General features: G+C 46.4%; 4 protein-coding genes and 3 non-coding genes across 8 annotated transcripts; 5 read left to right on the top strand and 2 right to left on the bottom strand.

The window, feature by feature from the left end:
* Nucleotides 1-64: 64 nt before the first annotated feature.
* fam53c (family with sequence similarity 53 member C) lies at nucleotides 65-6,675 on the top strand. The gene is made up of 4 exons (XM_069709766.1): nucleotides 65-87; nucleotides 241-298; nucleotides 589-1,607; nucleotides 1,738-6,675. Exons 2-4 carry the CDS (start codon nucleotides 292-294, stop codon nucleotides 2,023-2,025), a joined length of 1,314 nt encoding a protein of 437 aa, XP_069565867.1. The 5' UTR covers nucleotides 65-87; nucleotides 241-291; the 3' UTR covers nucleotides 2,026-6,675.
* A 1,060-nt stretch (nucleotides 6,676-7,735) lies between these two features.
* hspb9l (heat shock protein, alpha-crystallin-related, b9-like) lies at nucleotides 7,736-8,500 on the bottom strand. The gene has a single exon (XM_069709765.1). The coding sequence runs from the start codon at nucleotides 8,438-8,440 to the stop codon at nucleotides 7,793-7,795; it is 648 nt and encodes a 215-aa protein (XP_069565866.1). The 5' UTR covers nucleotides 8,441-8,500; the 3' UTR covers nucleotides 7,736-7,792.
* A 1,282-nt stretch (nucleotides 8,501-9,782) lies between these two features.
* Nucleotides 9,783-9,855, top strand: trnaa-agc (transfer RNA alanine (anticodon AGC)). Its single transcript has one exon. It is a non-coding gene; the product is annotated as a tRNA-Ala (tRNA).
* A 292-nt stretch (nucleotides 9,856-10,147) lies between these two features.
* Nucleotides 10,148-16,994, bottom strand: ccdc65 (coiled-coil domain containing 65). Of its 2 annotated transcripts, none has more exons than XM_069709644.1 (9): nucleotides 16,944-16,994; nucleotides 16,060-16,239; nucleotides 13,578-13,745; nucleotides 13,333-13,502; nucleotides 12,367-12,517; nucleotides 12,115-12,264; nucleotides 11,650-11,847; nucleotides 11,187-11,321; nucleotides 10,148-10,573 (listed from the first exon to the last, which is right to left on the bottom strand). In XM_069709644.1, the coding sequence occupies exons 2-9, from the start codon at nucleotides 16,186-16,188 to the stop codon at nucleotides 10,307-10,309; spliced, it is 1,368 nt and encodes a 455-aa protein (XP_069565745.1). In that variant the 5' UTR covers nucleotides 16,189-16,239; nucleotides 16,944-16,994; the 3' UTR covers nucleotides 10,148-10,306. The 2 variants fall into 2 exon arrangements, with proteins under 2 accessions (XP_069565745.1, XP_069565746.1); XM_069709645.1 differs by having other exon boundaries at nucleotides 13,333-13,499.
* A 505-nt stretch (nucleotides 16,995-17,499) lies between these two features.
* Nucleotides 17,500-17,572, top strand: trnaa-agc (transfer RNA alanine (anticodon AGC)). The gene has a single exon. It is a non-coding gene; the product is annotated as a tRNA-Ala (tRNA).
* A 1,233-nt stretch (nucleotides 17,573-18,805) lies between these two features.
* LOC138627388 (early growth response protein 1-like) lies at nucleotides 18,806-22,228 on the top strand. The gene is made up of 2 exons (XM_069709674.1): nucleotides 18,806-19,619; nucleotides 20,711-22,228. Exons 1-2 carry the CDS (start codon nucleotides 19,406-19,408, stop codon nucleotides 21,946-21,948), a joined length of 1,452 nt encoding a protein of 483 aa, XP_069565775.1. The 5' UTR covers nucleotides 18,806-19,405; the 3' UTR covers nucleotides 21,949-22,228.
* A 4,735-nt stretch (nucleotides 22,229-26,963) lies between these two features.
* trnav-cac (transfer RNA valine (anticodon CAC)) lies at nucleotides 26,964-27,036 on the top strand. Its single transcript has one exon. It is a non-coding gene; the product is annotated as a tRNA-Val (tRNA).
* Nucleotides 27,037-27,073: the final 37 nt, after the last annotated feature.

Genomic DNA, 27,073 nt, shown 5'->3' with positions numbered 1-27,073 from the left:
CACCATGCTGTGGTCACGCTGCTGGTGGAGCATCTGAGGAAGCAGACTCTGGAAGGAAACCCTGCTCAGCCGGGGGGCGTCTACCTGGTGAGGGTCTCACCTGCAGCCGCACACCTGGAGGTCAGAGCAGGAAGCAAGTGTGAAAACATCTGAAATTAAATGTGTGTGTGTGTGTGTGTGTGTGTGTGTGTGTGTGTGTGTGTGTGTGTGTGTGTGTGTGTGTGTGTGTGTGTCTTTCAGTCCCTGCTGGACCCGAACACCCTCGCAGAGTGCTGGCCCCCAGATGGCTTGATGCCTGGTGAGTTCCTTCCCATAATGCAACAGCATGGTGATGAAATAATCTATCGGATGAGGATCAGTCTGCTGATGAGATTCAAATAACACTCGATGATTAAATAGAAGAAATAAAAGTCAGATTATTCAAACTAGAAATAATTTTTAGTTTTAGAGCTGCTGTCATGTCATTGAAAAGATATCGTCACATGACCTTTTCTCTAACTCTGTGTGTGTGTGTGTGTGTGTGTGTGTGTGTGTGTGTGTGTGTGTGTGTGTGTGTGTGTGTGTGTGTGTGTGTGTGTGTGTCCTCAGAGAGCAGCTACTGGCAGCTCTGTCCTCCCTCTAAGTCCGGCCTGCAGGGGGGGTTGCTGAGCTCTAGTTTCCCCCCCGGCCCCCTCCCCTTGGTGCCCCCCGATGCCCACCTGCAGGAGGGGGGCGACCCCCTGGACGGGACCCCCTCTCAGGTGCAGCAGCACCGCCCCCTGGCGCCCAGCACCTCGGCGTCCGAGCTGTCCCTCCCCGGAGCGGCGGCGCCCCCCCCCGGCCCCGGGCCCCCTCCACCTCCTCCCCCGCCCCCCAAACGTCACTGCCGCTCTCTGTCGGTGCCGGAGGATCTGTCGCGGTGCCGCTACACTTGGCGGCCCAGCGCATCCCGGGTCTGGACTCCCGTCAGCCGCCAGCAGTGCCACGGAGGACCTGGGGGCGGGGCCACAAGTGGGGGGCCGGGAGCGGGAGGAGGAGTTATAGGGGTCGGAGCGGCGGGGGGCGGAGCCTGTCCTCTGCGCGCCCCCAGCTCCTCCCTGAACTCTTCGCTGCACTCGTCGTCCAGCCCCACCTTCTTCAGCCTGGCGCTGTCGCCGGACTCCCCGCTGCCCTGGAACTTCCCCTGGGACCCCAGTGAGGCGGCGGCGGGGGGAGGAGCCTGCTGCTGCTTCTTTCCCTCCCCGTCCTCCTGCTCCTCCTCCCCTTCCCCTCTCCACCCGCCTCCACCGCCTCAGAGGCGTTTCTCCCTCTCCCCCGTGCTCATCAGAGACTCGGCGGCCTCCACCTTTCTGCCCCCCCCTCCGGTGCCGAGCCACGCGGCCGCAGCGGCGCCTCCGCCGGGCTGCGGCGCCGCGGCCGCCAGAGCGAGCGCGGGGGTCCCGGTGCCCGCCTCGCCCTCCTCGGCCTGCAGCACGCCGTCGTCTCTGCGCCGCAGCCTCCCGCCGCAGCTGCCGCGCTGCCACTCGCAGCCCTGCGACCTGCTGCTGCTCAAACCGGGTCTGAAGAGGCGCCGCGACCCCGACCGGCCCTGCGCCCGACCCGTCCTCGACTTCACCAAGATGACGCAGGTACGCATGAAGGTTAGAAGAAGTTGGGTTTGTGTGTAATGATTTCACTTCCTGGTTTTCACGTTCATCGTGTAGAAATGCAGCCGCTCTTATTGTGAAATCCGCCGCCTGTGTTCTTGTCGTCCTGCAGACGCGCAGCATCGACCCTCAGTGTCTGGAGCGCGGCGGCAGGCTGGCCTGCGGCGGGGACGTCTGCATGGGCACGGAGCCCTTCATGGGCGACTTCCGGGGCTCCTGCTCGCCGGCCGAGTGTCTGGGCCGCACGAGCATCGGGCCGCTGAGCGAGAGCGACGAGGAGTGCCGCGAGGACGACGATGACGACGGCGAGGAGGAGGCGGACGAGCGCGAGGCGGCGCAGCAGGCGGTGTTTGAGAGGGATTGTACAGAACTGGACTTGAACTTAATAGAAGAAAACTGACGTATTTGTAAATGAAGGCTGTTCTCTGTTTCCATTTTATGATTTAGTTTTATTTTGAAAGGATCCCCCCCTTTCCTGGACCGCCATCGTCTCGACACTCGGCCTCCTTGCCACCAATCAGCAAGGCTCTCAGGAACACCACCTTCTGTCATTGGATGAGCTGGTTGAACGACGACAGTGATGATGCGACTGCCAGCGTCGCCGCGGAGACGAGACCGCCGGGAGTCGGTCCTGCATCAGGTTCAGGTCTCTGAAGCCTCCCTGCAGGGTTTTCCCGCCTCTGTGTCTTCCGACGCGCAGCAGCCGAGTCTCCGCGACGCTCGACGGTCCGACGGGACGTTGGACGCGATGCGGCGACCCGACACGGCATCACCACGGCAACTGTGCTGTCCTGAACCAGAACTCTTTGTCTGGGTTCACGACAGACATCCAAACAAAATATGAATCGGTTACCAAGGAGACGAACAGGAGAATAATTTATTGAAGAACGATCAATTTTGCGGCAACTCTAAATATTAAATTAAATATAAACATTCAGCTCAATGGGATTATTTTCCACAATTAAAAGTCTGAGTTCTCCTCAGAAAATATTATTATTCTTGTTATTATTAAATCATCTTCCACAGTGTTGATTCAGTGACATCGCAGATCTCGTTGAGTCTTTACAAACAGGTCAAACAGAATCCGATCATTTCCTGCTTCAACATCAAAAAAATAAACAAAGTTTATTCAATTTAATTAACTGGAACAAAAAAATTCTGGTCTGAAAGAGTCGACGCTGCGTTTAAATGGTCTTAAAGAACTGAAATACGAAGGTCTTAATTTGTACCTGAATGCACCGCAGGATTTATTCATAAAATCTAAACTCTGTTGAGCAGGTCAAAGGTCACCAGCACCTGGTCTTAATCGCACTGATTATAAACACCCGTGTGAGCACTTCCTGTCAGAGTCACGTGACCTCGGCGTGGTGATGCGTTCGCGGTCGCTGCCGCCGCGTTGCGTCGTCGCTCCGTCAGACTTCACTGAGAGCGAGCAGCCGCTGATGCTGTCGTTCACCTGAGTGTCTCACACACCTGTCACTGAAAACACACTACCAAGCCTGTGTGTGTGTGTGTGTGTGTGTGTGTGTGTGTGTGTGTGTGTGTGTGTGTGTGTGTGTGTGTGTGTGTGTGTGTGTGTGACATCACACCCCTGGTGGTCATGTGACAGGTTGAATCCAGATTGACAGTAACGACTTCCTGCCGTCGTTGATTATTAGTATCTAATTAAATCCTATTCACTGTTTCAACTGAACAACACGCCTCGAACATACATGTGTGTATGAACATATTTGACTCTTCAGCGTCTTCATTTAAACCTGCTAAAATCTTGACTTTGTAAAACATTTCTTATCCAGAAATTCCAAGTTAAGGTGTGAAAATATCGAGATTTATTGAAAACAAAACAACAGCAGCTCTTATAAACTTAACAGCTCGTTTCACCTGGAAACAAACCGTAGACGCCGGCGTCCACACAGCAGGGGGCGCTGCTGAGAAGTCAGACTATGAATTGATTTGTACTTATTTAAATTTCTATTATGAGTTCCACACTGTGTATGTAAAATAAAGATGATGTCACTTCCTCCCACTGGACAAAACATGGAGTAAACGTCATTTACAACCGGAGTCGGATCAGAAACATGAACTCCGGAACAAAAAACGTAAACGTTGTCTGATGGAAACCAGATTTAGGACAAAAACCTCTTTGTGGTTTGATGGTTTGATGGTTTAGTCGCACTTTACCGCCACCAGGGGGCGATCCAGACGGTTTGACTTCACTTCTCAGACGCAGTCATGTCGTCCAGCTTTAATTCTTTAAGAGACCAATCAGAGTCCAGTGGGTGTGGCTATGTGCTGATTGGTTAAAAGCTGCTCCGATAGTTTAAGATGAACTCGAAACGTGGACAGACTCAGACATTTACGCAGCAACGCCGGGCGAGTAAACAACAAAAGAACAAATAAAATAAACCTCGTTCAAAAACATCGGACGCAGAGTTTCTACTGCGATATGTCATTTACTAAAATAAAACTAAATCTGGATTCAGTCCGTCAACGTTCAGAAACACCAGCTGTGATTCGATGTCAGGAAAGTCGACTGGAAACAGCCGCAGGTTGAGAATGTGAATTTAGTTTCCTCTGATTTTTTATTTATTTTTATTTTTTTCACTTGAATCCCACAAAAAAGAACAAAAGTCTCGTTGAAGGTTTCCGAACATTTTACACGTCCACGTTCACGCTGATCATCTCAAATCTGTTCGGCTTCAGATGCAGCTCCTTCCTTCCAGGCCGCCGTTTTCTTTGTAGTGAAATAATCCATGCAGTCCGTGTTTAGAGGCTTTTATTTGTCTTCAGTGATGCGTTCAGGGACAGACTAACACACGAGCGTTGACAGGAAGCTGCTGAAAAGGCATCTGTGAACGAAACACGAACCCAGACGACAATCAACATGTAAACATGATTAAAAAAAAAGAAAAGAAAAAAAAGTCATGTTTGAAAAAGGTGTGTTTCAGTTCAGTCGACAACTGCAAGGTTTCAGATGTCGGAATGTCCCTGAATGCACCAAATTCAATCTCATGTCGGAAAACAAAAGTGTCTAAATATCGACTGGTGGATTATCGTTATTTAATTGTGGCAACTTTACTGTTAAATTTTCAGATATTTGTTGAAAGCAATTAAAAAATTCTAAACGAGGAAATTGTTTGTGTGTTAGCGAGTTTTTCTGCCCTCCACAGGCCGAACGCTGTAACTACATATTTGGTCAAGCTCGTCTGACGTTTTGACGTTTTTCTTGACCTTTTAAACATTATGATGCCGTTGAAGTGTGTCTGGAAAAAAAAAATCAAGCAGCAGCGGCAGACATCTGGCTAGTTGCAGCTAGCTCACTAGATACGTTAGCCAAAGCTAATTCACACTATTTGTCTCGTTTTATGTGTTTAAAAAATTTATTTTGGTGCTCCGACATCCCACTGATTGAATAGAGAAGCTCAATCTAATCATAATTTTATGAGAAAAAAGTAACACGAGATAAGCTAGCAGTGCTAAAAACTAACTAGCCTAGCTTAGCAACTGTAGCCTCTTGATTTTGGTCAAATCTACGACATTATCTGCTTATGCTACAACAAATCATGTATCTAAGTTAAATTCAACACATTTATTCAAATGAGCAAAATTAATTATCCTTGAAGAGCATGAAATTAACGGTTTTTTTTTATATTAAATATCTGTTTAACAGTTTGGCTTCAAACCATCTCTGTAGTTACCGCTGTCTGCCTCTGGGGGGCAGCGTTGCAGTCTGGATGTCATTCGGGTTTAAAACTCATGTGTGTTTGATTTGTGAGGATAAACTGCAGTTTCACTTTGTGTAACGGTTTCTTTCTTTTCTGTCTAACATCCGCTGCATTGTGTGAAAATTACTTGTATTTTTGAACTGAAGAAAAAACCTGTTTGTGATTCTAATATCGCGCTTTTAAAGGAACAGTTCAACGTTTTGAGAATCTCAGTCAAATTTTTTTAAGTGCGAGATGTTAAGATAAGTTTACGCTCATGTTTATGTGTTAAGTGTCGAGTCTGGTTAGCTTAGCTTAGCATCAAAATGCAGAACCACATGGGTCTTCCAAAATGTTGTCAGATGAGGTTTTCTTCTGCATTAATGTCTTATTGTTCAAACCGTAGTTACGAGCAGCGCAGCGTCAATTTGTTTCTTGTGTAATTTCAATTTGTCATTCCCAGACGGAGATTACGGCAAATTATTAAAAAAATTATTTAAAATTTGACTTCAGTAATAAAGTTTACGGTAGCTGTTTACAAGTGAGAAAAAAGATGTACAACATCAAATGCAGCTGCGCTCGCAGTTATATCTAAATATAATCAAACCTAACCACTAATAAAATCTGTTTACATTAACACCAACAAATACGCAAGACAACAAAAACCGAAGTTTATTCGGTCAGACTACAATGTTAGCGTTACAGCTAGCCTTTAACGTGAATGAAATTGTTTTATCAAAATGTTGAACTACTCCTTTAAGGTGAAGGTCAAGTTTTCTGTCAGACGGCTTCTTAGCCTCATTTCCTGTTAAAAAGGAAGTCCAAATTAGTGATGCAGCAAAGTAGGCAGAAAAAACCCAAAAGAGTCAGTTCACCCAAATTTAAACAACGTCCCCGTAAGACACATACACACACACACACACACACACACACACACACACACAGAAAAGGTCCCTTTAACACACATAGGTATGTCCTTGTATAACACACTTAAAACACCCGATATGTCCTCATACATTAACATGCTGTGTCCCCATAATACACACTGGTACGTACACACACACCCCCCCCCCCCCCCCCCGCCTCCTGGTTGGTCGGTTTGTTTCTGTTGATTGGTCCATGACAGCCAGCATAAGCCTTAACTCAACATATTCTATTATTCTGTAAATCAAGACATTAAAAACTAAAAGAAAGGAAAAGACAAAACTAACAGAAGAAAAGGAAATGTGTAGCTGTTCAGTTTTTAGTCCTTCTGTTCCTCATTTTCTGCTGTTTTTTCTTAATATTTCTAATCTGATGTTTGAGCGCGGCGCGGCGTCGTCATGGAGACGCACCGCGTTAGAAAAGATGAAAATGAAAAAAAAAATCTTCAGGACGGAGTCGTGTACAGAGTTAGTGGAGAGTCTCGGACATCTCGTCTTTTAGAAATGTTTTTTATTGTATTGTATGATTGATTTAAGAAAACAACAACAACAACAACAATGACCACGTGGCAATTTGAAAAGCAGTTTGTGAATAAATTAAGTTTATTGAGAATTATTTTACAAAGAAAGGGGAAAACTGGTGTCCTGTGTTTATTTTCATTTCTCCCGTCAAGTCTGTCGGAAATTAGTTTGTATAACGCTGTTTTTATGTTTTAGTTCAAGAGCGACACGTTTAGCTAAATTTTAATTTCATAATGTTGTGAATTATTTGTAAAAAAAAATATTAAGTATATTTATGAGGAAAAAAGTGACAATATGAGAATAATGTAATAAAGAAAAGTCCAAATACAATAATAACTTCATTTTATGAGGAAGCGTTACAAAACGTGAATTACATATTTTTATCAGGAAAAGTCGCAATATACAAACATTATTTATTAAAGAGAAGTCGCAACATTAGAATATTATAATTTCATGATGAAAATTATGACATGAAAATTGCATAAATTTTGAGAAGTCGCAAAATAAGTATAATGTGATTTAATAAAGAAAAGTCCAAATGTGATAATAACGTAATTTTATGAGAAAAATCGCAACGTGAAAACTAAATTTTCGTGTGAATCATGTGACTTTATGAAAAAAAGTTGGAAAATAATAACAGCGTTTTTTTGGAGAAAAAAATCACGACATTGCGAACAATATAATTATATGATGAAAAGTCAAGATGAGGATAATGTTCATGAGAGAAAGTCGTAACCTGAGAATTACGTAAATGTATGAAGAAAAAAGAGGAAACATGCAAATGAAGTCTGAGAAAAGTGGTCGTTGGAGTCGCAAACTACACGTTCATCTCTAATACGAGTTACGAACATTATAAAACCATCAGTCAACAACAACGTGAATGTTTCTGACCGGTGACGTCATAGATCAAAGCTTCCTGATGAGAAGCTCCTCCGGTTCGGAAATAAAAGGTTGAGATTCATTAGAGATTCAGCATCACGTGACAAGTTTATTATAAACAGTTAATCAAAGTAATAATTCAGTGTGACTCTGCAGGGCTGCTCTCTGGAGGGGAGGTGCAGCTCCCCTCCGAGGAGGAGGAGGAGGAGGTGATGGCCGGGGCCGAGGCGACGCTGATGGGGACGATCCTCTCCTTCCCATCATGCACCGCTGCCTCGCGGGGCGCCTGGATCTGCAGCCGGCCGGCCGCCAGCGAGCAGGTGACGGTCTCCGGGTCGACGCCGTCCGGCAGGTCGAACTCCTGCCGGAACTCCTGACACCGGTAGGAGGAGGCGCCCCGCCCGTCCTCCTGCTTCCTCTCCGTCCTGCCGCTCACCCTCAGCTTCCTCCCCACCTGTTTGACGGACAGCTCCTCCGGGGAGAACTCGGTGGTGTCCAGGCTGAGGGCGAAGCTGCTGCCGTCTCTCCCCACGTCCTGGAAGGCGATGGGTTTAAAGGAGGAGGAGGAGGAGGAGGAGGTGTGGTCGATCTCCTCGAAGATCTTCTGGTGCAGCCGCTCCATGAACTCCATGCTCTGCCTCATCTCCTGCATGTGGCGCAGCATCTCCTGCTCCATGTGGTAGAAGAGCGGCCGGGTCTCGGGCCACAGGCTGCGGACGGGCCAGTGCAGGTCCGGGAACGGCCTCATGGAGGCGGGGGACATCTGGAGGACGCTGGGACACAACATCCTGTCGGTCCTGGAGGAGGAGGTCCGGTTTCAGAGGAGCTGCTTCAGTCCGGAGTCTGTGTGTCTGTCTGATGTCCTGCTGGTTTATATAGACCCGATACCCCCCCCCCCCCCACCACCACCACCACCGGAAAGTTCCAGCAGCGCGTTCACCAGCTGTTTTCAGACCATGACGGAGTCCTGCAGCACAAATAGAACAAAACCAAGACGTGTCGGCATGTACCCACCGGACACACACGCGTTTGTTTGCCTGTCTTTGTGAGGACATAATGCGTCCACCGCGTCCCCTCCCCCCCACCCCCACCCCTCCCCCTCCCGACCTGAACCTCAAACCATGTGAACCTCAAACAGCCCTTCAAAGTGAGGACCAGACAAAATGTCCTCACAAAGATAGATCTACAAGAACACACACACTGAGTCATGTTTCCGGCACTTCTGAGGACATAACATGATCTGAACACACACACACACACACACACACTCACTCACACACATACACACACACACACACACACACACACAGACACACACAGACACACACTCACACACACACACACACACACACACACACACACACACACACACACACACACACACACACACACACTCACACACACACACACACACTCACTCACACACATACACACACACACACACACACACACACACACACACACACACACACACACACTCACACTCACACACACACACACACACAGAGACACAGACACACACACACACACACACACACTCACTCACACACACTCACTCACACACACACACAGACACACACACACACACACACACACACACACACACACACTCACTCACACACACACACACACACACACACACACACACACACACACACACACACACACACACACACACACACACACACACACACACACACACACACACACACACACACACACACACACACACACAGACACACACAGACACACACACACACACACACACACACACACACACACACTCACTCACCACACACACACACACACACACACACACACACACACACACACACACACACACACACACACCTTCACCTCGAGAGGAAACACTGACCGTATAAACATGTTATGAACTTATTTAAATTCTGTTTATTTTTCATTCCGCTGTAAGACTTTGACTTTTTGTGTAAATGTGTAAAGTGACGTCACCGCGGCCCTCCGTTCTAGTTTTTATCTCCAGCCCGCCCTCCCAGTCACAACCAATCAGAGCGGTCGTCGTTCCGCTTTCAGCCAATCACATATCACACTGGCATTTCCTCCATGGGATATAGTTCAACTTCACCAGATGGTCACTCTGCTGTCGTGAAGGGGGATTAGCTCAAATGGTAGAGCGCTCGCTTAGCATGCGAGAGGTAGCGGGATCGATGCCCGCATCCTCCAGTATTTTACACTACACATTATTTTTTTGTTTTGAGGTTAATTTTTCAACCGTAAAAAGAGCGTAAAAATCTCGTTTGAAATTGTACGTAAACTGTTTTTATTTTTTTTTATGACATCTATATTATGTTGTTAGTCAAAGTATGAGAATATTTGTTCCAACATGAAGTCATTGACTGGAGGAAAATTACTCAAGTATCAATAAACAAATAATTTTAATTAATACAAATATCAATAAATGTTTTTATAAATTAAGAACAGCAAGAAATAATAGGACTGAAACTGAACTTCTGCGTATTTATTAATTTCTTGTACAGCCTGGGTGAATTTCAGGTCTGATCCCTGAGGTCATGTCCGGACAACAAAGGAACATTTTCTGAACAAGACAAGAAACACGTGAAACCACATCAGGACTCGTTCCTAATGCAGCCTGTTGTGTGGCTTCCTGCTGTGTTTACAGGGAGTGCTGGACGACGTGGACGGCCTCGATGACGTTGTTCGCTCTGCCGGTAGCCAATCGGACGGTCGTGGTCGGAACCCGAAGCACGGGGAGCGGAGCGCGGTGTCCGTCCAGGGCGTCGTCGTCCCGACGCAGCAGCAGCTCCAGCTGCTTGTTCTCTTGGCTCAGCGTCTCCTTTCGTTTCTGCAGAGCTTCTCGGAGCAGCAGAGGAGCGCTGAGACGTCGCATCAGCTGCTGCATCTCAGGAAACCCGCCAACCTCCTGCAGACAGAGCAGGTTAGAAAACATCTGGAACACAGGCTTCGTTCAGACTAACATCAGATCCGATAGCTGTAACCTGACTGCACCGCAGGCCTGTCAATCAAACAGACACGCCCCCAAAAACAGGTCTTCTTGAATCTTCTTTTCTAATGAATGAGGGATTATTTTCAGATGGACCTCCAGAAAACTAAGAAGAAGGAGTGACTTTAGCTAACAACACCGAGATAACTGATGGACACATTTGATTCACTTTGGATTTGATGAGAGAAGTTGAATGGGAGTCTATGGAGCCGGAGGCTTTTTGGAGCCGACCTCTAGTGGCACTCGCTGGTATTGCAGCTGAAGACACTTCTGGATCAGAACCATTTTACAGACCTGAAGCTACGAACTCTTTTAGAAACAGTCTGTGGGTCCAGACATCACCAACCTATCTGGATGGGTTGCCGTGGTAACGACAAACGCGTTGCTAAGCTGGTGACGTGGCTTTCCAACGTGGAAGCAAAGTGCCAGCTAGCATCGATTCTGTCTCTGAAAATGACGTCACCATCGTGTGCCGCCAGCAGAGCGTCCGGACTGAAACACCTGTCGAAGAAGACGGTCGCTCCAAGCCCACCTGTGCTGCCGTGTTTCTGTCCTGCTCCTCTGTGTGGTGAGAGGACGACAATGATGATGATGATGATGATGATGAGATGTCATGTTTGCTCTCCAGCTTGCAGTACATGTCAGCGGCACGCAGAACGTTCTCACCCTGAAACAGCAGAGGAGGAGTCAGGAGGACAGGTGTGAAGGGAGGACAGGTGTGATGGGAGGACAGGTGTGAAGGGAGGACAGGTGTGATGGGAGGACAGGTGTGATGGGAGGACAGGTGTGATGGGAGGACAGGTGTGATGGGAGGACAGGTGTGAAGGGAGGACAGGTGTGATGGGAGGACAGGTGTGAAGGGAGGACAGGTGTGATGGGAGGACAGGTGTGAAGGGAGGACAGGTGTGATGGGAGGACAGGTGTGATGGGAGGACAGGTGTGAAGGGAGGACAGGTGTGAAGGGAGGACAGGTGTGATGGTGTGGGAGGTTTGACCTTGGTATAGACGGCCTGCAGCCTGTTGGTGGCGCTGTGTCCCTGCACGCTGAGCTCGGTGAGTCTCTTCCTGGCGTCCGTACGACATCGAGTGAACTGAGTTTGAAGCGTCAGAATCTTCTGGTTCACCTCGTTTGTGGCGGCTGTCAGTTCTTCTTCCACCGTTTGTCTTTGACAGGAGATCAGCTTGATGTTTTCCTGACGGACGAAGAGAAAGAGGATCGTTTGTAAATCTGTATAAACTCCTGGACAGGCTAACTGTAGCTTGTTTAGGCTAACGTTAGTGCTAACGTTAGCTTGTTTCAGTAATTTGGGGACCGACTGCTCCGTCCGACTTCCGGCTCTTTAAAGGATCTGATGCTAACGTCTACAAACTCGTGTGTTTGACCTTTTCTCATCGCTGAGCTCCACCAGCTGAATCAGCTGTTTTACATGAACGATAACAGACCGACGCGTCTCACTGACCTGCAGCTCCTCCGATCTCTTCACCTGTGCGTCGATCTTTTCTTTGTTCGTGCGGAGGACGACGTTAATCACTTCAGAATCCATCGCCTTGTTTTTCAGAGCCTCCGCTTTCTGACCGAGGGGATCGTGGTGGTCCTTCTTTATCGTCACCTGATGACAGAGAGAAGGAGCTGAAACAGGCAGAGCCTCAGTGGGCGGGGTCTGATGGAGGGAGGGGCCTGGTTGTGGGAGGGGCCTGGTGGTGGGCGGTACCTTGCTCTGGTTAGCGGTGACATGCGACTCCAGGTTTTCTTCGAACTGTCTCTGGATGTCGGCCATCTGCTCTTTGTTTTGATTCTCTGCAGACGAGCTCAGGTCCTGCAGTTTGACATTCAGCTGCTCGGACTGGACCTTCATCTTCACCCTGAAGACGCCACAGGATCAGAGAGCAGCGCCTGATAAGCACCTGGTACCGGTTCTGGTACCGGTTCTGTTTACTCTACCACCTCCGTCGAGGTTCCCAGTGAGCTCGGACGATACTAAAAGGTGAGACACTCGTAGTTCGTGTCATGTCCCACCGTCACTGCTCAGTTAGTTTTCTTCAAACACTCGGAAGCTTTGCACCCTGTAAGTGTGAAAACTCTCAAGCCCCGCCCACCTGAAAACATAAAAGGTGTTACACTCGTGCGACTGAAGCTCAAAGGAGAGCCACAAAGCCCGCGATGAACTTTATCAACGAATGTTCTGTCGTAGACGTAAACCAAGATTTTGCTGTTGATTCTGAAAATGACGTCACAGCAGTTTCATGTAGCGTTGCTATAGTAACACCGCCGCCTCAAGGAGAACGATCTAGCCTGAGTCCGCCCCACCTGTTGCTCACAGCTTCAGTGTTTTTCTGCTGTGATTGTAGTCTGGATACGGACCAGTCGGCGACTAGTCTCGGTGGTTAGGTGCGTTTGTCCCGCCTCTTTTTCACTCTGATTGGACGGCTCGGTTGAAATGTGACCATGACGAGTGCAGCGCTTTCACCCCAAAAGTTGAAAACAATTTTTAACTCTCAGTGACCAGAAAAAAAAATCAACTAACTGTCATCGCAGAAAAACAAACAACGCAACAACTGGCCGACGCCTACGACTGCTAACGATTCTCTGCAGAGCGTAGTGAAATATTTACAAAGTGAATTTGTGTCGGGGAACGTTAGGCTAGGCTTAGGGTGGCGCTTGTGACTCCCACACTTACTTGTCGCAGCTGAACTTGGAGTCGAGGTCCTGCAGGTTTTTGTCCCACTGCTGCTGCCAACTCCAGATGCGTTTGTCCTGCTGCGCCCGCCGACCCTCCACCTGCTGCAGGTGACCGGCCTGCACCTGCGCCGCCTGAAGCTCCACCTCCTGCAGCTCACGCACCATCTTCTGCAACAACAAAACCAGCAGGTTGACGATGCGGCGCGGCGGACGTGACGAGCGGCGGACCGAAAACCTTTTCACCTCCACGACGCTGTCCAGGTCGTCCAGCCGCCGGACGAACGTCTGATGCAGCACGCCGCTGTCTTTACGCAGCTCGCCATCACGGGTCTGACGGAGAGTCGTCCTCCAGCCGTCGCTGAGCTTCAGCAGGTTCCCCACCGTGTCCCTCTGCTCCTTCTGCAGCTTGTCCTGATCACAGAAACGCAGAGTCAGCAGCGAACAGAAGGTTTCTATCGGCTTCCTTCACGTTTCACTTCATCGAGACTGTTCAAAAATGTTTTGGCAAAATTCCTGCATTTTTCATCATGAACTGAAGCTCCCATTAAAGTATTATGACATAAAGTCTCCTTTCAAAATAAAAGTGGCTTTATTGCCAAAAATAAGTGTTGATTTCTGACGAGCAGGGCTCCGCCTCCTCTCCTCGCACCATCAAAACAAACTTCTGCTAGGTAACCGCAAAAACAGGAAGTGCACGCTGCACGTTGGGGATCCAGCAGGTCGGCCGCGAGGGTCCGCATATTCCTGCTTGTAGTTTTATTTTTTTTCTCGATCTCGTTCCTTATTCTTCTTCTTCAAAAAGAAAAGATCTTTTTTTTTTGGCGGCTTTAACATCTTCAAAAACTCATGAAAGTTGGTTCCTGACTTGTGCAAAGTTTCGTGAGGTTTGGAGCATCGTTTGACCTTAAACATCAACTTCCTGTGTCACGGCCAAACATCAAACTTAGCCGCATCACCCTGACTATATTATATACTATATACTATATACAATATACTATATACTCTATACTCTACTATATATTGTATACTCTATACTATATAGTATATACAATATACTATATACTATATAATATATACTATATACAAAAATGAATTTTGGGTCACTTTTTGGATGACTTTTTTTTTTATCACATTTTGGAGTATGACCTTTTTCTGAACTGACATGCCTCAAGTTACTTCTCATTGTGACTAACTCTAACCAGTGCACAATGAAAAAAAAAAAGAGTCTCTTTTGGACTTTTATTTATTAGGTTTGTATTGTTGTTGTTTGGTATTAGTATGACTGCATGTACAGTCGAACCCGTGTGGAGTTCCTTAGAGGGACTCGCCTTAGGAGGTCTCGCCCTCCATGAACCACATGACTTAACCATAGAGGGATTCACTCTCCATGAACTGTGAACCATGGGGCTTATTAAGGGGACTTGACCTCAGCAAACAATCAACCATGTATGTTATCTTGAACCTGTGTCCTCATGAGGTCATTTCCAGCTCAGAGTCGGCGTCGTAGACCTTCGGCAATCTTCGGTGCAGAGGAATGAGTCGCGGCAGGAGGAAGTGTTTCAAGAGTTCACTCAGAGCTTCCAGAGACTCAAACTCAGTCTGGTTAACTCAACAGGTAAAAGATTCTCCTTCACCAAGGTTGTTATTAATGGTTCAGATCCCAGCTGTTGATGGTGATTCAACTTTTACTGAAGTTGAAACGTTTGGAGAAATTGAAAAAGTTTTGCATCCACAACACATTACAGGAAGATATTTAATATCACTGCAGACCTCCTTGAAAACACGTATATCTACTATCCAAAGAATGTCTGCGGCAATTTTGGTCACATTTGAATGAATATTTGTGGACGGTGGAGTTATAGGTTGCAGTGAGACAAAGATTTTTCACAATGCTTTGTAACTCCTGGGAAGATTGGTGGTGCAGTGGTTAGCACTGCTGCCTCCCAACGAGAAGGTTTGGAGTTTAATCCCCCCCATTGTCATGACTTAAAAAAAAAATTCAGAAGTCATTTCTGACTTTGAAAAAGACGGTCATTTTTTTAACGACATGCCATAGCATGACTTTTGGGTCACTTGTTGGCCGCCACGCCACGGGCACACCGATCAACGAAAACCAATTTATATGGCAACTTTGAATTCCAAACATGTTTAGAGGGCACAGACTAAATTTCAAGTCCGTCCAACAAAATCTGAAGGAGGATTTTGTTAAAGTACAACATGTGCGAATTGCCAAAAATGGCAACTAAATTCAAAATGGCGGACTTCCTGTTGAGTTGATGTAATGGTGCGTTGGAACTTTTTTGTATGTCTCGGTGTGATACACATGTCCACCGAATTTCTTGCATGTAGGTAAATGGAGCCACTGGGGCATCTGTTTAGGGGGCGCTAGTGAGCCATTTGGCCACGCCCACTCGCGACTCCACTAAAATACAAAATGTTTCACCAGGAGAGACACGTGTACCAACTTTCATGAGTTTTTGAATATGAGAAAGCCTCCAAAAATGTAGTTGTTTACGGAGAATCATAATAATCGCTAGGACAACAACACGGCTTTCACACCATCGGTGCTCGGGTCCTGACATCGGTGCTCGGGCCCTAATAATGTGTAGAAACTTCTGAAGGGTTCACAGACTGCAGATTTAACACTAATCAAACCTTCACACGCAGGACATGAAACAGTTATTCCTGAAGATGAAGGTGTGCGATGGGAAAGTCTTCCTCTGACCTTCAGAAACAGCGTGAGCGTCTCCTCCTTCTTCTTGGCCATCTCCTCCTCAGCCTGAGTCCTCTGCTGCAGCTGAACCAGTCGCTCCGCCTCCGTCTTCCTCACGCCTTTCTTCGCTTTCTTCGGCATGGTCCCTCCTCTTCCTCCTCCTCTTCCTCACACTGCAGCTGGTTTGTTGCACTATTTGTAAAATAAAAGAACAGATTATGCTGTTCTTTTATTCAGGAGTGGAGGGAGTCTAGTGATTTAGGTTTAGTGATGTGGATAGCGGCCTAAGGGTTGGACAGCGCCCCCTGTGGTCGTGGTAACAAAATACAGAGATGTGGATTTTGACTCTTTAAAGTATTGAACTTTATATAAAATAAAACCGTGGCTAACCGGCTTTCATAACAACATGGAAGCACAAACAGTCTGAAAAATATATAAAATGTCAATGCAGATGGGCAACGAACACTTGCACGAAGAGTATCAGGGTTATATTAAAGAACAAAATAACGAGGAGGATTTAAAAAAAAAATTGTGCTATCGAGAAAACGCACAAAATCCCAAGAATAAAGTCCAGAATTTAAGAATTAAGTCGAAATTTTGAAGAATAAAGTAAAAAAAATGTCAGAATACAATCGAAATTTAAATAATTGATAGAACAAAGTCCAAAAGTCAAATTTTAAGAATAAAGTCTAAACAAACTGTCACGTAATGTAACACGAGCCTGTCTGTGAACGTGACGTCACTGGTATTTAAATCAGTTGGCAGGTAGCCGTTAGCTGTTAGCAGTTCAACTTCTACTTCAACTTATTTAATGTTAGCTGTTAGCTATCGCTCCGTTTGAATCCAGTTTTGCACCGTCAGGTGATTTAACGTCACCGCGTGCAGAGTGAACTCACCTGGCGGCGGACAACCTGAAGCGTGTCGGAACCTCAACAGGAAGCTGAAGGTGTGTTTGTGCTCTGTCTCCATGGCAACAGGTCCACAGACGACCCTCCGTGTTCGACGGTCACGTGATTTATAATGACTCGTTTCAGTTATATGATGGAATTGTTGGGGGGGGAGGGGGGTGGTTGCGTCACAGCGCCTCTTGACGTCACACGAGGCTCTTCGCTCGATGTTATTTACTCTAAGCGGGTTATTTACTATATTTACACCGCGTTTTGGAAAATGAAGTCGGCCGAATCAACTATTATCACCTCTGGATTTACTGACAACTGTCACTGAATATTTTTCTTACCAAAGAAGACGTTAAAACCAGATTATTCTCAGGTGAGTTCTGGAGTTATTTCTTTTCTGTTTGAACACTGAACTGCTGCTTCTCAGGGAGGCAGGACATTATTCCCTCTGCTAAGCTAACCGAGAGAAAGGTACATTTGAAAAGATGGCGAACTGTTAAAAACCTGTTGTCGTGTCCTGCTTTTAAATGGTTCATGTGGAGCTCGTAGCGCTACCGGGGGATTAGCTCAGATGGTAGAGCGCTCGCTTAGCATGCGAGAGGTAGCGGGATCGATGCCCGCATCCTCCAGTATTTTGTTTTCGTGGGTATAATGTAGTTGTAAGTGTGTGAATTTTGGATGTAATCTATGCAAATTCAATTCTTACTAGTAATACCAATTTGTAAATTAAAACTGCAAGCAGTGATATGCGCGCCCTCGCACGCTGCACCTCGGGGGTACAGCGGGTCGGATACAAAGGTCCGCATATTCCCCCTTGCAGTTATAATTTTTTTCTCGATTTAATTCCTTATTCTTCTTTTTTTTCAAAAGGCTTTTTATGGCGGCTTTAACAAGATCATGCTGAATAGAAACCGACAGAAACGTCATCAGTGTTACTTGAGATGCAGCTCTGAAGCCTCAGAGACTGTAGTCCAGGCCTGTCAATCAAACAGCCCCACCCACAAACATAGCTGCGTTTGATGCTTTTTGAATGGTAGTCTACTGGAGGCAGCCCCTAGTGGCCCTCGGTGGGATTGAATTTAACAGCACTTTTGTATTGGCTTCACTTTTCAGAACCGGAGAATGCGAACGTTTCTCATATAGTCTGGTTTTGCCTCCGTTCGGTGTTACACTGAAATCTGTCCCCCGACAGCTAACACATTAAACAGTGAGCTGCCTTTAGCGATACGTAGCCACCGTTAACATGAAGAGGTTTTTACTGTTTTGAAGAAGCGTGCAACTATAGCTACCTTTATAAGCTGTTGCTAAGTAGCCACTGTTAGCTTTACACACAAACGTTTTTGCATGATGTAATAATGTTGACAGGTCCACGACTCACTAGCGCCCCCTGTGGTACAAAGTGGTATTTAGGAGACAAGCAGCACCAAGACTAGCCGGTTAGCATGCTAATTTCAGTACATGTCTCTAACAAATAATTTTACATTTAATACTAAATTTAATATCACACAGATTGCACCTTTTAACATCTGCTGTGTGTGTTGTAATGTCACGGTCTATTTTTCTATGTGTAAAACAATTATTGCATCATGAAATATTTTCATTTTAAGATCAAACAAACAGTTTCTAAAATGTTGACACGTCCTTTCAGAATAAACCAGCTGCGGGTCCTCAGGTGTTTTATTGTGAAATGTCCTGGATCGATGGTTTTGGAGCTGCAGGACGGGACTTGCTCTCAGATCAGCAGTCCAACAGGAAAACGCCCAAATAAGGCCCGAGGAAGTGATGACGCCGCTGGAAGCGAGCCATGTGACGTCGAACCTGAAAAAACGAGCCGACCCGTGACGTGTCTCCGGGGTTTCCGGCCATGGCGGCGGGCTGCGCTCCCTGTCCGCCGTGTTCCCGCTGCACTCCGGCGGACACTTGACTCTCACGGAGCCGGACTGAAGTCTGGACCGAACCGGGTCGTCCACGCTCCGCAAAGCACAGCACAGACGGAGCAGAGAGAGGCGGTAGCCCGGGCCGAAGCTCCCGGCTCTGACCAAATATGGGCTTCCTCCCGGCCATATTTGGGAATATACGTCACGCAGGAGTCTTTATAAAGCCGGGAATCCTCATTGAGGACTTGACAGAACTCAAGTTCAAGTTGAGAGCGTCTGCACGTGGAAACACCGGCCACACAACCGGAAACAAACATCTGCTGTTGTTGACGTTCCCCGTTGACGCAGCAGCGTCACAAACACCTGAAAACAACCGTGTAAACATCTCAGGACCCCGGACCTCTCAGCCCTCCAGCATTGGCTTCCTCCGAGCATCACCGGCCCCAGCAGCAGCAGCAGCCCGGGCAGAGCGCCTCTCCACGGGGTTCGGGAGCGGACACCGTCTCGGTCCCCCAGCAGGAACAGCTCCAGGAGCGGCTGAGCTCCACTACCGCCTCCTCCTCTTCCTCCTCTTCCTCCGGGGAGATGGCTGCGACCAAAGCAGAGCTGCTTCTGTCCGCCCTGCAGATCTCCGATCCTCTGTCCGGCTTCCTGCCGCCGCTCTCCCCGCTGGACGGCTACCCGAAGCTGGAGGAGCTGCAGATGCTGCTGCAGAGCGCCGCGGCCGGAGGCTCGCTGCTGGCCGGGGCGGCAGCCGAGGGACCCGGGCTGCCGAGCGGAGATCCCGGGGAGTACGGAGGTGAGCAGCGGGGAGGGAGCGGTGGTGTGTGTGTGTGTGTGTGTGTGTGTGTGTGTGTGTGTGTGTGTGTGTGTGTGTGTGTGTGTGTGTGTGTGTGTGTGTGTGTGTGTGTGTGTGTGTGTCCCTGAACGACACATTAAGACCCACATGAATGCTCCACGTGCAGATGAAATGAAACAAAACGAGTCAGTTAAATATGAACTTTTTGATGCAGACAGAGAGGACTGCTGCTGTCAGCATTTAAAGTGTTTCTGCACAAAAAACTGAGGAAACGTTGAGAAATGAAATGATGTGAGTTATTAAAGCTGCTTTTAAACCGGAAGATCTTTTCAGCAGATGATTTCAGGATCTTTAATTTTACCTGCTGAAGTGAAAGAGAACAAACTGTCAGGATGAATGAGATGAAGAGTGTTTGTGTGCAGCAGCTGTCAATCAGAAGCCTCCGACTGAGATACATCATGTTACAATAAATACATGTTAAATAAAATAAATAAATACATGTTAAATTAAATAAATAAATACATGTTAAATTAAATAAATAAATACATGTTAAATTAAATAAATAAATACATGTTAAATTTAATAAATAAATACATGTTAAATTAAATAAATAAATACATGTTAAATTAAATAAATAAATACATGTTAAATTTAATAAATAAATACATGTTAAATTTAATAAATAAATACATGTTAAATTAAATAAATAAATACATGTTAAATTAAATAAAAAAATACATGTTAAATTAAATAAATAAATACATGTTAAATTTAATAAATAAATACATGTTAAATTAAATAAATAAATACATGTTAAATTTAATAAATAAATACATGTTAAATTAAATAAATAAATACATGTTAAATTAAATAAATAAATACATGTTAAATTTAATAAATAAATACATGTTAAATTTAATAAATAAATACATGTTAAATTAAATAAATAAATATATGTTAAATTAAATAAATAAATACATGTTAAATTAAAAAAATGAATACTTGTTAAATAAATAAGATTTATAAATGAAGTCGATCACCTGTGACGTGTGTCTGACCTGCTCTTCCTCTTCTCCTCCTCTTCCTCTCAGACTCTCTGTCGGACCTCTCGGACCTGCAGGGCCTCCCCCCTTTCACCCCCCGCCTCACCCCTCTGGCCTACAGCGGCCGCTTCACCTTCGAGCCGTCAGTCTCGGCCTCTGGCGGCGGCGGTCTGTGGGCGGAGCCTCTGCTTAGCCTGTTTACGGGGTTGGTCAGCATGACGGCTCCGCCCCCTGCGGCCTGCAGCCTGTCCTGCCCTTCGTCATCGGTGACGTCGTCTTCGCCGAGCCTCAGCTCCGTCCAGATCAGCTGCGACGTCGCCTCCGTCTTCTCCACGGCGCCGACGTACACCTCCGCCGCCGGCTCCGCCCCCCTCCTCCCCTCCGCCGACATCCAGCCGGCCCCTCAGACCTTCCAGCCGCAGGGCCCCCCCCCCACCTACCCCGCCTGCTCCTCCCGGCTGGTGCCGATGCTGCCGGACTACCTCCTGCCGCAGCAGCTGCCGGACGGCGAGCTGGGTCTGAACCAGGACCTGAAGCATCCTCCGCTCACGCCGCTCTCCACCATCAAAGCCTTCTCCTCGCAGATCCAGCCGGCGCCGGGCCCGGCGGGCCAGGCCCAGCTCAGCAGGCCCGGCAGGCCCAGGAAGGCTCCCGCGGGCCGCCAGTGCAAGACGCCGCCTCACGAGCGTCCGTACGGTTGCCCCGCCGACGGCTGCGACCGCCGCTTCTCCCGCTCCGACGAGCTGACGCGTCACGTGCGCGTGCACACGGGCCAGAAGCCGTTCCAGTGCCGCATCTGCATGCGCAGCTTCAGCCGCAGCGACCACCTGACGACGCACATCCGCACGCACACCGGCGAGAAGCCGTTCGCCTGCAACGAGTGCGGACGCAAGTTCGCCCGCAGCGACGAGCGCAAGCGGCACGCCAAGATCCACCAGAGGCAGCGGGACCGCAAGGACAGGAGCTCCGCCCCCATCCCCATCGCAACGCCCCCCACATACTCCTCGCCTCCCACCTCCCCCCCATGCTCCTCCTACTCCTCCCCTGTTCACGGCTCCTCCTCCCCCGCCGCCTCCCTCTTCTCCTCCTCCCCTTCCTCCCTCAGCATGCAGGCCGCCTCCCCCTGCTTCACCTCCTCCTCCTCCTCGCTGTCTCACCTTTACAACTCCTCGTCGTCCCCCCACGTCTACTCCTCCTCCTGCTCCTCTCCGATGGGGAGTCCTCAGGCGGAGCTCCCCTCCCCCCACAGCTCCAACATCTGCAGGCAGCAGGTCCACCTGCCGTGACCTTTGACCTCACACTGACTCACTAACACGGACCACATCAGACTGGAGTTTTATTCTTGCGTTGGTCCAGTAGAGACGAGGTCAAAGGTCACCGTCTCTGTGCCGTCAGACCAAACCTCATGGAGAAAATGTCTGATTTTAGACACTTGTTCCGTGTTTGTCTGTACATATTGTTTACATGCGTGACCGTGTGCAGAGTTTTGCCTACCGAGTAGGTTCTGGGACGTTCGTACGTTTACATGTTCGATTTTTATATCCAAGAATAAAACGATTGAATCTCGTCGGTGCGTTTGTTTCAGGTGTGAACAGTCACGTGTGTTTTGTGCAGATAGATTTTTATATCATAGACTTCAGTTTGATATGAAAACCTTCTTAATTCAATGAATCAATGCTTCATGGTTAAAATATGAAATTTATCAAAGGAAACCAGCAGGACGAAAATACTTCATTAACATTTACATCAGTAGTTTGATTCAATGGGAGAATTCATTGACTTAAATTTGTCATCGAGGTGATTTTTGAACTGTTGCTCAAACTGAATGTCTCCACACTAAACTAAAACCAAAAACATTTGAAAACTGATCACTGAACTTTATTAAAAAACCTCTGGACTTTCATTTAAGACTTTTTAAAACCTTTTTTTTTTAAAGAACCTGAAGTCAGATTTTTCTGACTTTTCCTTCCTGGTTGAATCACAACGTCGTTGGATGAAGTGAACCGACAGCTTCCATGTTCAGAGTGTTTGAGGGCAGGCGGAGGTGATCAGCTGGAGAGACTTCAAATCTCAATCAAATTCAGGAATCTATAAAAATGTAAAAAAAATGTAGGGGAAAATTAAATGTCAGAGTTTAAAGATGCATTCTGCGGATTATACAGTCACAGTTTCAGTGAACACACACGCTGTACTCTGGCATTAATGTCAGCACTAAATCCTCTGTGTGTGTGTGTGTGTGTGTGTGTGTGTGTGTGTGTGTGTGTGTGAAAGACGGCAGCCAATAGGATCAGACTTTGTCACACCGGGGCCAGCTCCCTGCAGGAAAAACAACAACCCTGCAGCCCAAATATGGTGTTTCCTGCTGCTGCAGCGGACGTCCTGGCGTCCATATAGGGAGCTTCCTGCTGGCAGGACGCCAGCGTGTGATGTAACAACTAGACGAACTGGGACATCAGGTCAGACTGGAGAATCTGTGTTTGTGTGTAAAAGTACAAAAAGAGTCCTGCATTAAGTAGTAACAGAGTATCTTCAGTAGTAACAGAGTATCTTTAGGAGTAACAGAGTATCTTCAGTAGTAATAGAGTATCTTTAGGCGTAACAGAGTATCTTTAGGAGTAACAGAGTATCTTTAGGAGTAACAGAGTATCTTCAGTAGTAATAGAGTATCTTTAGGAGTAACAGAGTATCTTTAGGAGTAACAGAGTATCTTCAGTAGTAATAGAGTATCTTTAGGAGTAACAGAGTATCTTTAGGCGTAACAGAGTATCTTTAGGAGTAACAGAGTATCTTCAGTAGTAATAGAGTATCTTTAGGAGTAACAGAGTATCTTTAGGAGTAACAGAGTATCTTCAGTAGTAATAGAGTATCTTTAGGAGTAACAGAGTATCTTCAGGCGTAACAGAGTATCTTTAGGAGTAACAGAGTATCTTCAGTAGTAACAGAGTACCTTTAGGAGTAACAGAGTATATTTAGGCGTAACAGAGTATCTTCAGTAGTAATAAGTATCTTCAGTAGTAATAGAGTATCTTCAGTAGTAATAGAGTATCTTTAGGCGTAACAGAGTATCTTTAAGAGTACCTTAGGAGTAACAAAGTATTTTTACGAGTAACATAGTATCTTTAGGAGTAACAGAGTATCTTCAGTAGTAACAGTATCTGACGGAGTAACAGAGTATCTTCTGTAGTAAAGGAGTATCTTCAGTAGTAACAGAGTATCTTTAGGAGTAACTTAGGAGTAACAAAGTATTTTTACGAGTAACATAGTACCTTTAGGGGTAACAGAGTATCTTCAGTGGTAACATAGTATCTTCAGTAGTAACAGAGTATCTTCAGTACTCTTAAGGTATTCTTTATCTACATTTTTCTTTGAATCTAAAGTTTAAATTGAGCTCATTAATAAAAATCTGAACTGACTAAGTTAATCCGATGACGGTTCTGACCAATAAGAGACCAGCAGGTGGCGCGCTCACCTCGCCTAAACCTGAGGTCAGGTGTGCGGACTGATACAGAGCCGTAGTACTGACGGGAGAGAAGTATCCAACCGCGGCGGTGGTTGGTGAACTTCCTCCGGACTGGTGTCTGTTTTACCGGCAGACTGAAACACCTGTTAACTGGAACCAGCGAAGAGAGGAAGCACGAGCTCGATGCGGACACCTGGCGGATCCACAGGTGAATGTTTAGACCCACACGAGACATTTTAGTGAGTACCGTGTGTCCTATATATTTTTTTTTTTTTATTTTTTTTTTATTTATTTTTTTTTTGGGGGGGGGGTACTTGAACTTCACGTGCTCTGTTTCTTCTGTTGCTCATTGGGTAGCCAGGTGTCAGTTTTGTTGTTAGCCAATTGACGCTCATCAGAGACGAGCACGAGAACCTGGAGGGGGCGGGGCTAGAGAAGACCACGAGGAGAACGTAAAACGGTGAAGAAGTCAGAGAGTTTAAACCGGGTCAAATATTTGACCTGTTTCTGAAGCTCAGAGCCGTTAAAGTGGACTGAGTCTGTTTTCGCGGTGATTTTGCTGATTAGGGAGCTAAACTAAGCTAAGCTAACTTCACGGCCACGAGGTGACCGCGGCTAGCAGGTAGACTGGAGCTCCTGAAGACACCTGCTGAGGCCTGGACAGGTGAGCAGGAGGAGGAGCTCAAGGACAGTCTGGTGTTTTCACAAACGGTGAGTAAAATAAAAGGTATTTTTCTGTATTAAATGCAGCTTACTTCGAGTCAGGAGGGATTCTCAGGTGTGAACCACCTGTCTTGTTTGTGGGCGTCATATATTTCATCATTGAGGTTTTATACTGTTGAAATCACGATTTACAAAAATGAGTGCTACAGTTTGTCTGCTGAGAGTTTGAAGCTCACAATAACAATATAACGTTCACGGTAAAAACCGGAATGAACTTTAATACCAGAGATAGAAACACTACAACGTGTTGACGTAATGACGTCATGCTGATCGCAGGTTATCCAGCAACAAGCATCGATGGAAGCTGCTTTATTGAAGGTCTTCTGGACCGTCTCAGTAATTCCCCTCCGCTGTCCTGTGTGTGTTGTGTGTGTGTGTGTGTGTGTGTGTGTGTTGTGTTGTAGTGTGTGTGTGTAGTGTGTAAGTTAAAAACTAAGGAATTGAATTTTTTGTTTTAACTGCATATTTAAAGGTACATTGTCAATAACATGTATTTTGTTCACACTGTGTTATTTAAGTTATAAATTTTTTTTTTTTTTTTTTTTTTAAATTTTATACACTTTATTAACCCCCGAGGGGAAATGTCTTCGCTACAGCAGGGGGGCTCTCAGGGGGGGCTCTCAGGGGGGAGCTGCTGCAGCAGGCTGCCACTAGCGCGGCGCCAGGTAACCTGACCTGAGGTGCATGTTTTTGGATGATGGGAGGAAGCCGGAGAACCCGGAGAGAACCCACGCAAGCACAGGGAGAACATGCAAACTCCGCACAGAAAGGCCCAGGACCGGATTCAAACCCGGAACCTTTTTTGCTGTGAGGTGACAGTGCTAACCACTGCACCACCGTGACGCCCAAAATGGAACACTATCCAGTATTTCAAGATGATCTTTATTGCTAAAAATACCCAGATATTTTGTGATATCATTTGAGGGCCGTATTGCTCACAGCTATGTGATGTCCGAAGGTCACTGGTGAATCACATTCAAATGATGCATGTTTGTAAACTTCACTGATTTAACTGTCATTTAAGAGTTGTTCAGAGGTATGACCGCCCTGAACACAAGCAATCTGAAGTGAGTTTGTGGGCTAAAATTACTTTTAAAGTGGAACAGGAAGCTTGTGTAGTTCTGCTGGGAAGTAAACAACAACAACATCAGCACTTGTTAAACATGTGCGTCATCCAGGCTGTTGGGAGTAACTGGAGTATCTTCATGAGTAATAGGGTATCTTCAGGAGTAACAGAGTATCTTCATGAGTAACAGAGTATCTTCAGGGTATCTTCATGAGTAACGGAGTATCTTCAGGGTATCTTCAGGAGTAACAGAGTATCTACAGGGTATCTTCAGGGGTAACAGAGTATCTTCAGGGTATCTTCAGGAGTAACAGAGTATCTACAGGGTATCTTCATGAGTAACAGAGTATCTTCATGAGTGACAGAGTATCTTCAGGGTATCTTCAGGAGTAACAGAGTATCTACAGGGTATCTTCAGGGGTAACAGAGTATCTTCAGGGTATCTTCAGGAGTAACAGAGTATCTACAGGGTATCTTCATGAGTAACAGAGTATCTTCATGAGTGACAGAGTATCTTCAGGGTATCTTCAGGAGTAACAGAGTATCTACAGGGTATCTTCATGAGTAACAGAATATCTTCAGGGTATCTTCATGAGTAACAGAGTATCTTCAGGGTATCTTCAGGAGTAACAGAGTATCTTCATGAGTGACAGAGTATCTTCAGGGTATCTTCAGGAGTAACAGAGTATCTACAGGGTATCTTCATGAGTAACAGAGTATCTACAGGGTATCTTCATGAGTAACAGAGTATCTTCATGAGTAACAGAATATCTTCAGGGTATCTTCAGGAGTAACAGAGTATCTACAGGGTATCTTCATGAGTAACAGAGTATCTTCAGGGTATCTTCAGGAGTAACAGAGTATCTTCAGGAGTAACAGAGTATCTACAGGAATAACAGAGTATCTACAGGAGTAGTAAGATGAGTATCTTGTACTTTGATTAGTATTTGAACTACTTGTCAGAATAGATGTTTAACATGATGTATGTTATCCAGACCCAGTTACGCAATAGTCACATACTTCATAGCGGTTGTGTGCTGTGTTGTGCATCCGTTTCCGTAGTGTAGTGGTTATCACGTTCGCCTCACACGCGAAAGGTCCCCGGTTCGAAACCGGGCGGAAACATTATTGCTGTTTTGTAATATCTTCCTGTGAAATATGT

The sequence above is a fragment of the Brachyistius frenatus genome, unplaced genomic scaffold, assembly GCF_029030835.1.
Source record: "Brachyistius frenatus isolate BFR_SWC_R1_liver_20210118 unplaced genomic scaffold, ASM2903083v1 Contig_84, whole genome shotgun sequence".
Lineage (NCBI taxonomy): Eukaryota > Metazoa > Chordata > Actinopteri > Embiotocidae > Brachyistius > Brachyistius frenatus.
The sequence above is the reverse complement of the archived record's forward strand: the minus strand, read 5'-3'. Positions and strand labels throughout refer to the sequence as shown.

Coding starts and splice junctions, on each gene's coding strand:
- fam53c (XM_069709766.1), top strand. Junction 1,608..1,737: donor ACTTCACCAAGATGACGCAG/GTACGCATGAAG, acceptor GTCGTCCTGCAG/ACGCGCAGCATCGACCCTCA.
- ccdc65 (XM_069709644.1), bottom strand. CDS start 16,188: ATGCCGAAGAAAGCGAAGAAAGGCGTGAGGAAGACGGAGGCGGAGCGA. Junction 13,503..13,577: donor ACCTGGACAGCGTCGTGGAG/GTGAAAAGGTTT, acceptor TTGTTGTTGCAG/AAGATGGTGCGTGAGCTGCA. Junction 11,848..12,114: donor AGAGATCGGAGGAGCTGCAG/GTCAGTGAGACG, acceptor TTCGTCCGTCAG/GAAAACATCAAGCTGATCTC.
- LOC138627388 (XM_069709674.1), top strand. CDS start 19,406: ATGGCTGCGACCAAAGCAGAGCTGCTTCTGTCCGCCCTGCAGATCTCC. Junction 19,620..20,710: donor AGATCCCGGGGAGTACGGAG/GTGAGCAGCGGG, acceptor TCTTCCTCTCAG/ACTCTCTGTCGGACCTCTCG.
- hspb9l (XM_069709765.1), bottom strand. CDS start 8,440: ATGTTGTGTCCCAGCGTCCTCCAGATGTCCCCCGCCTCCATGAGGCCG.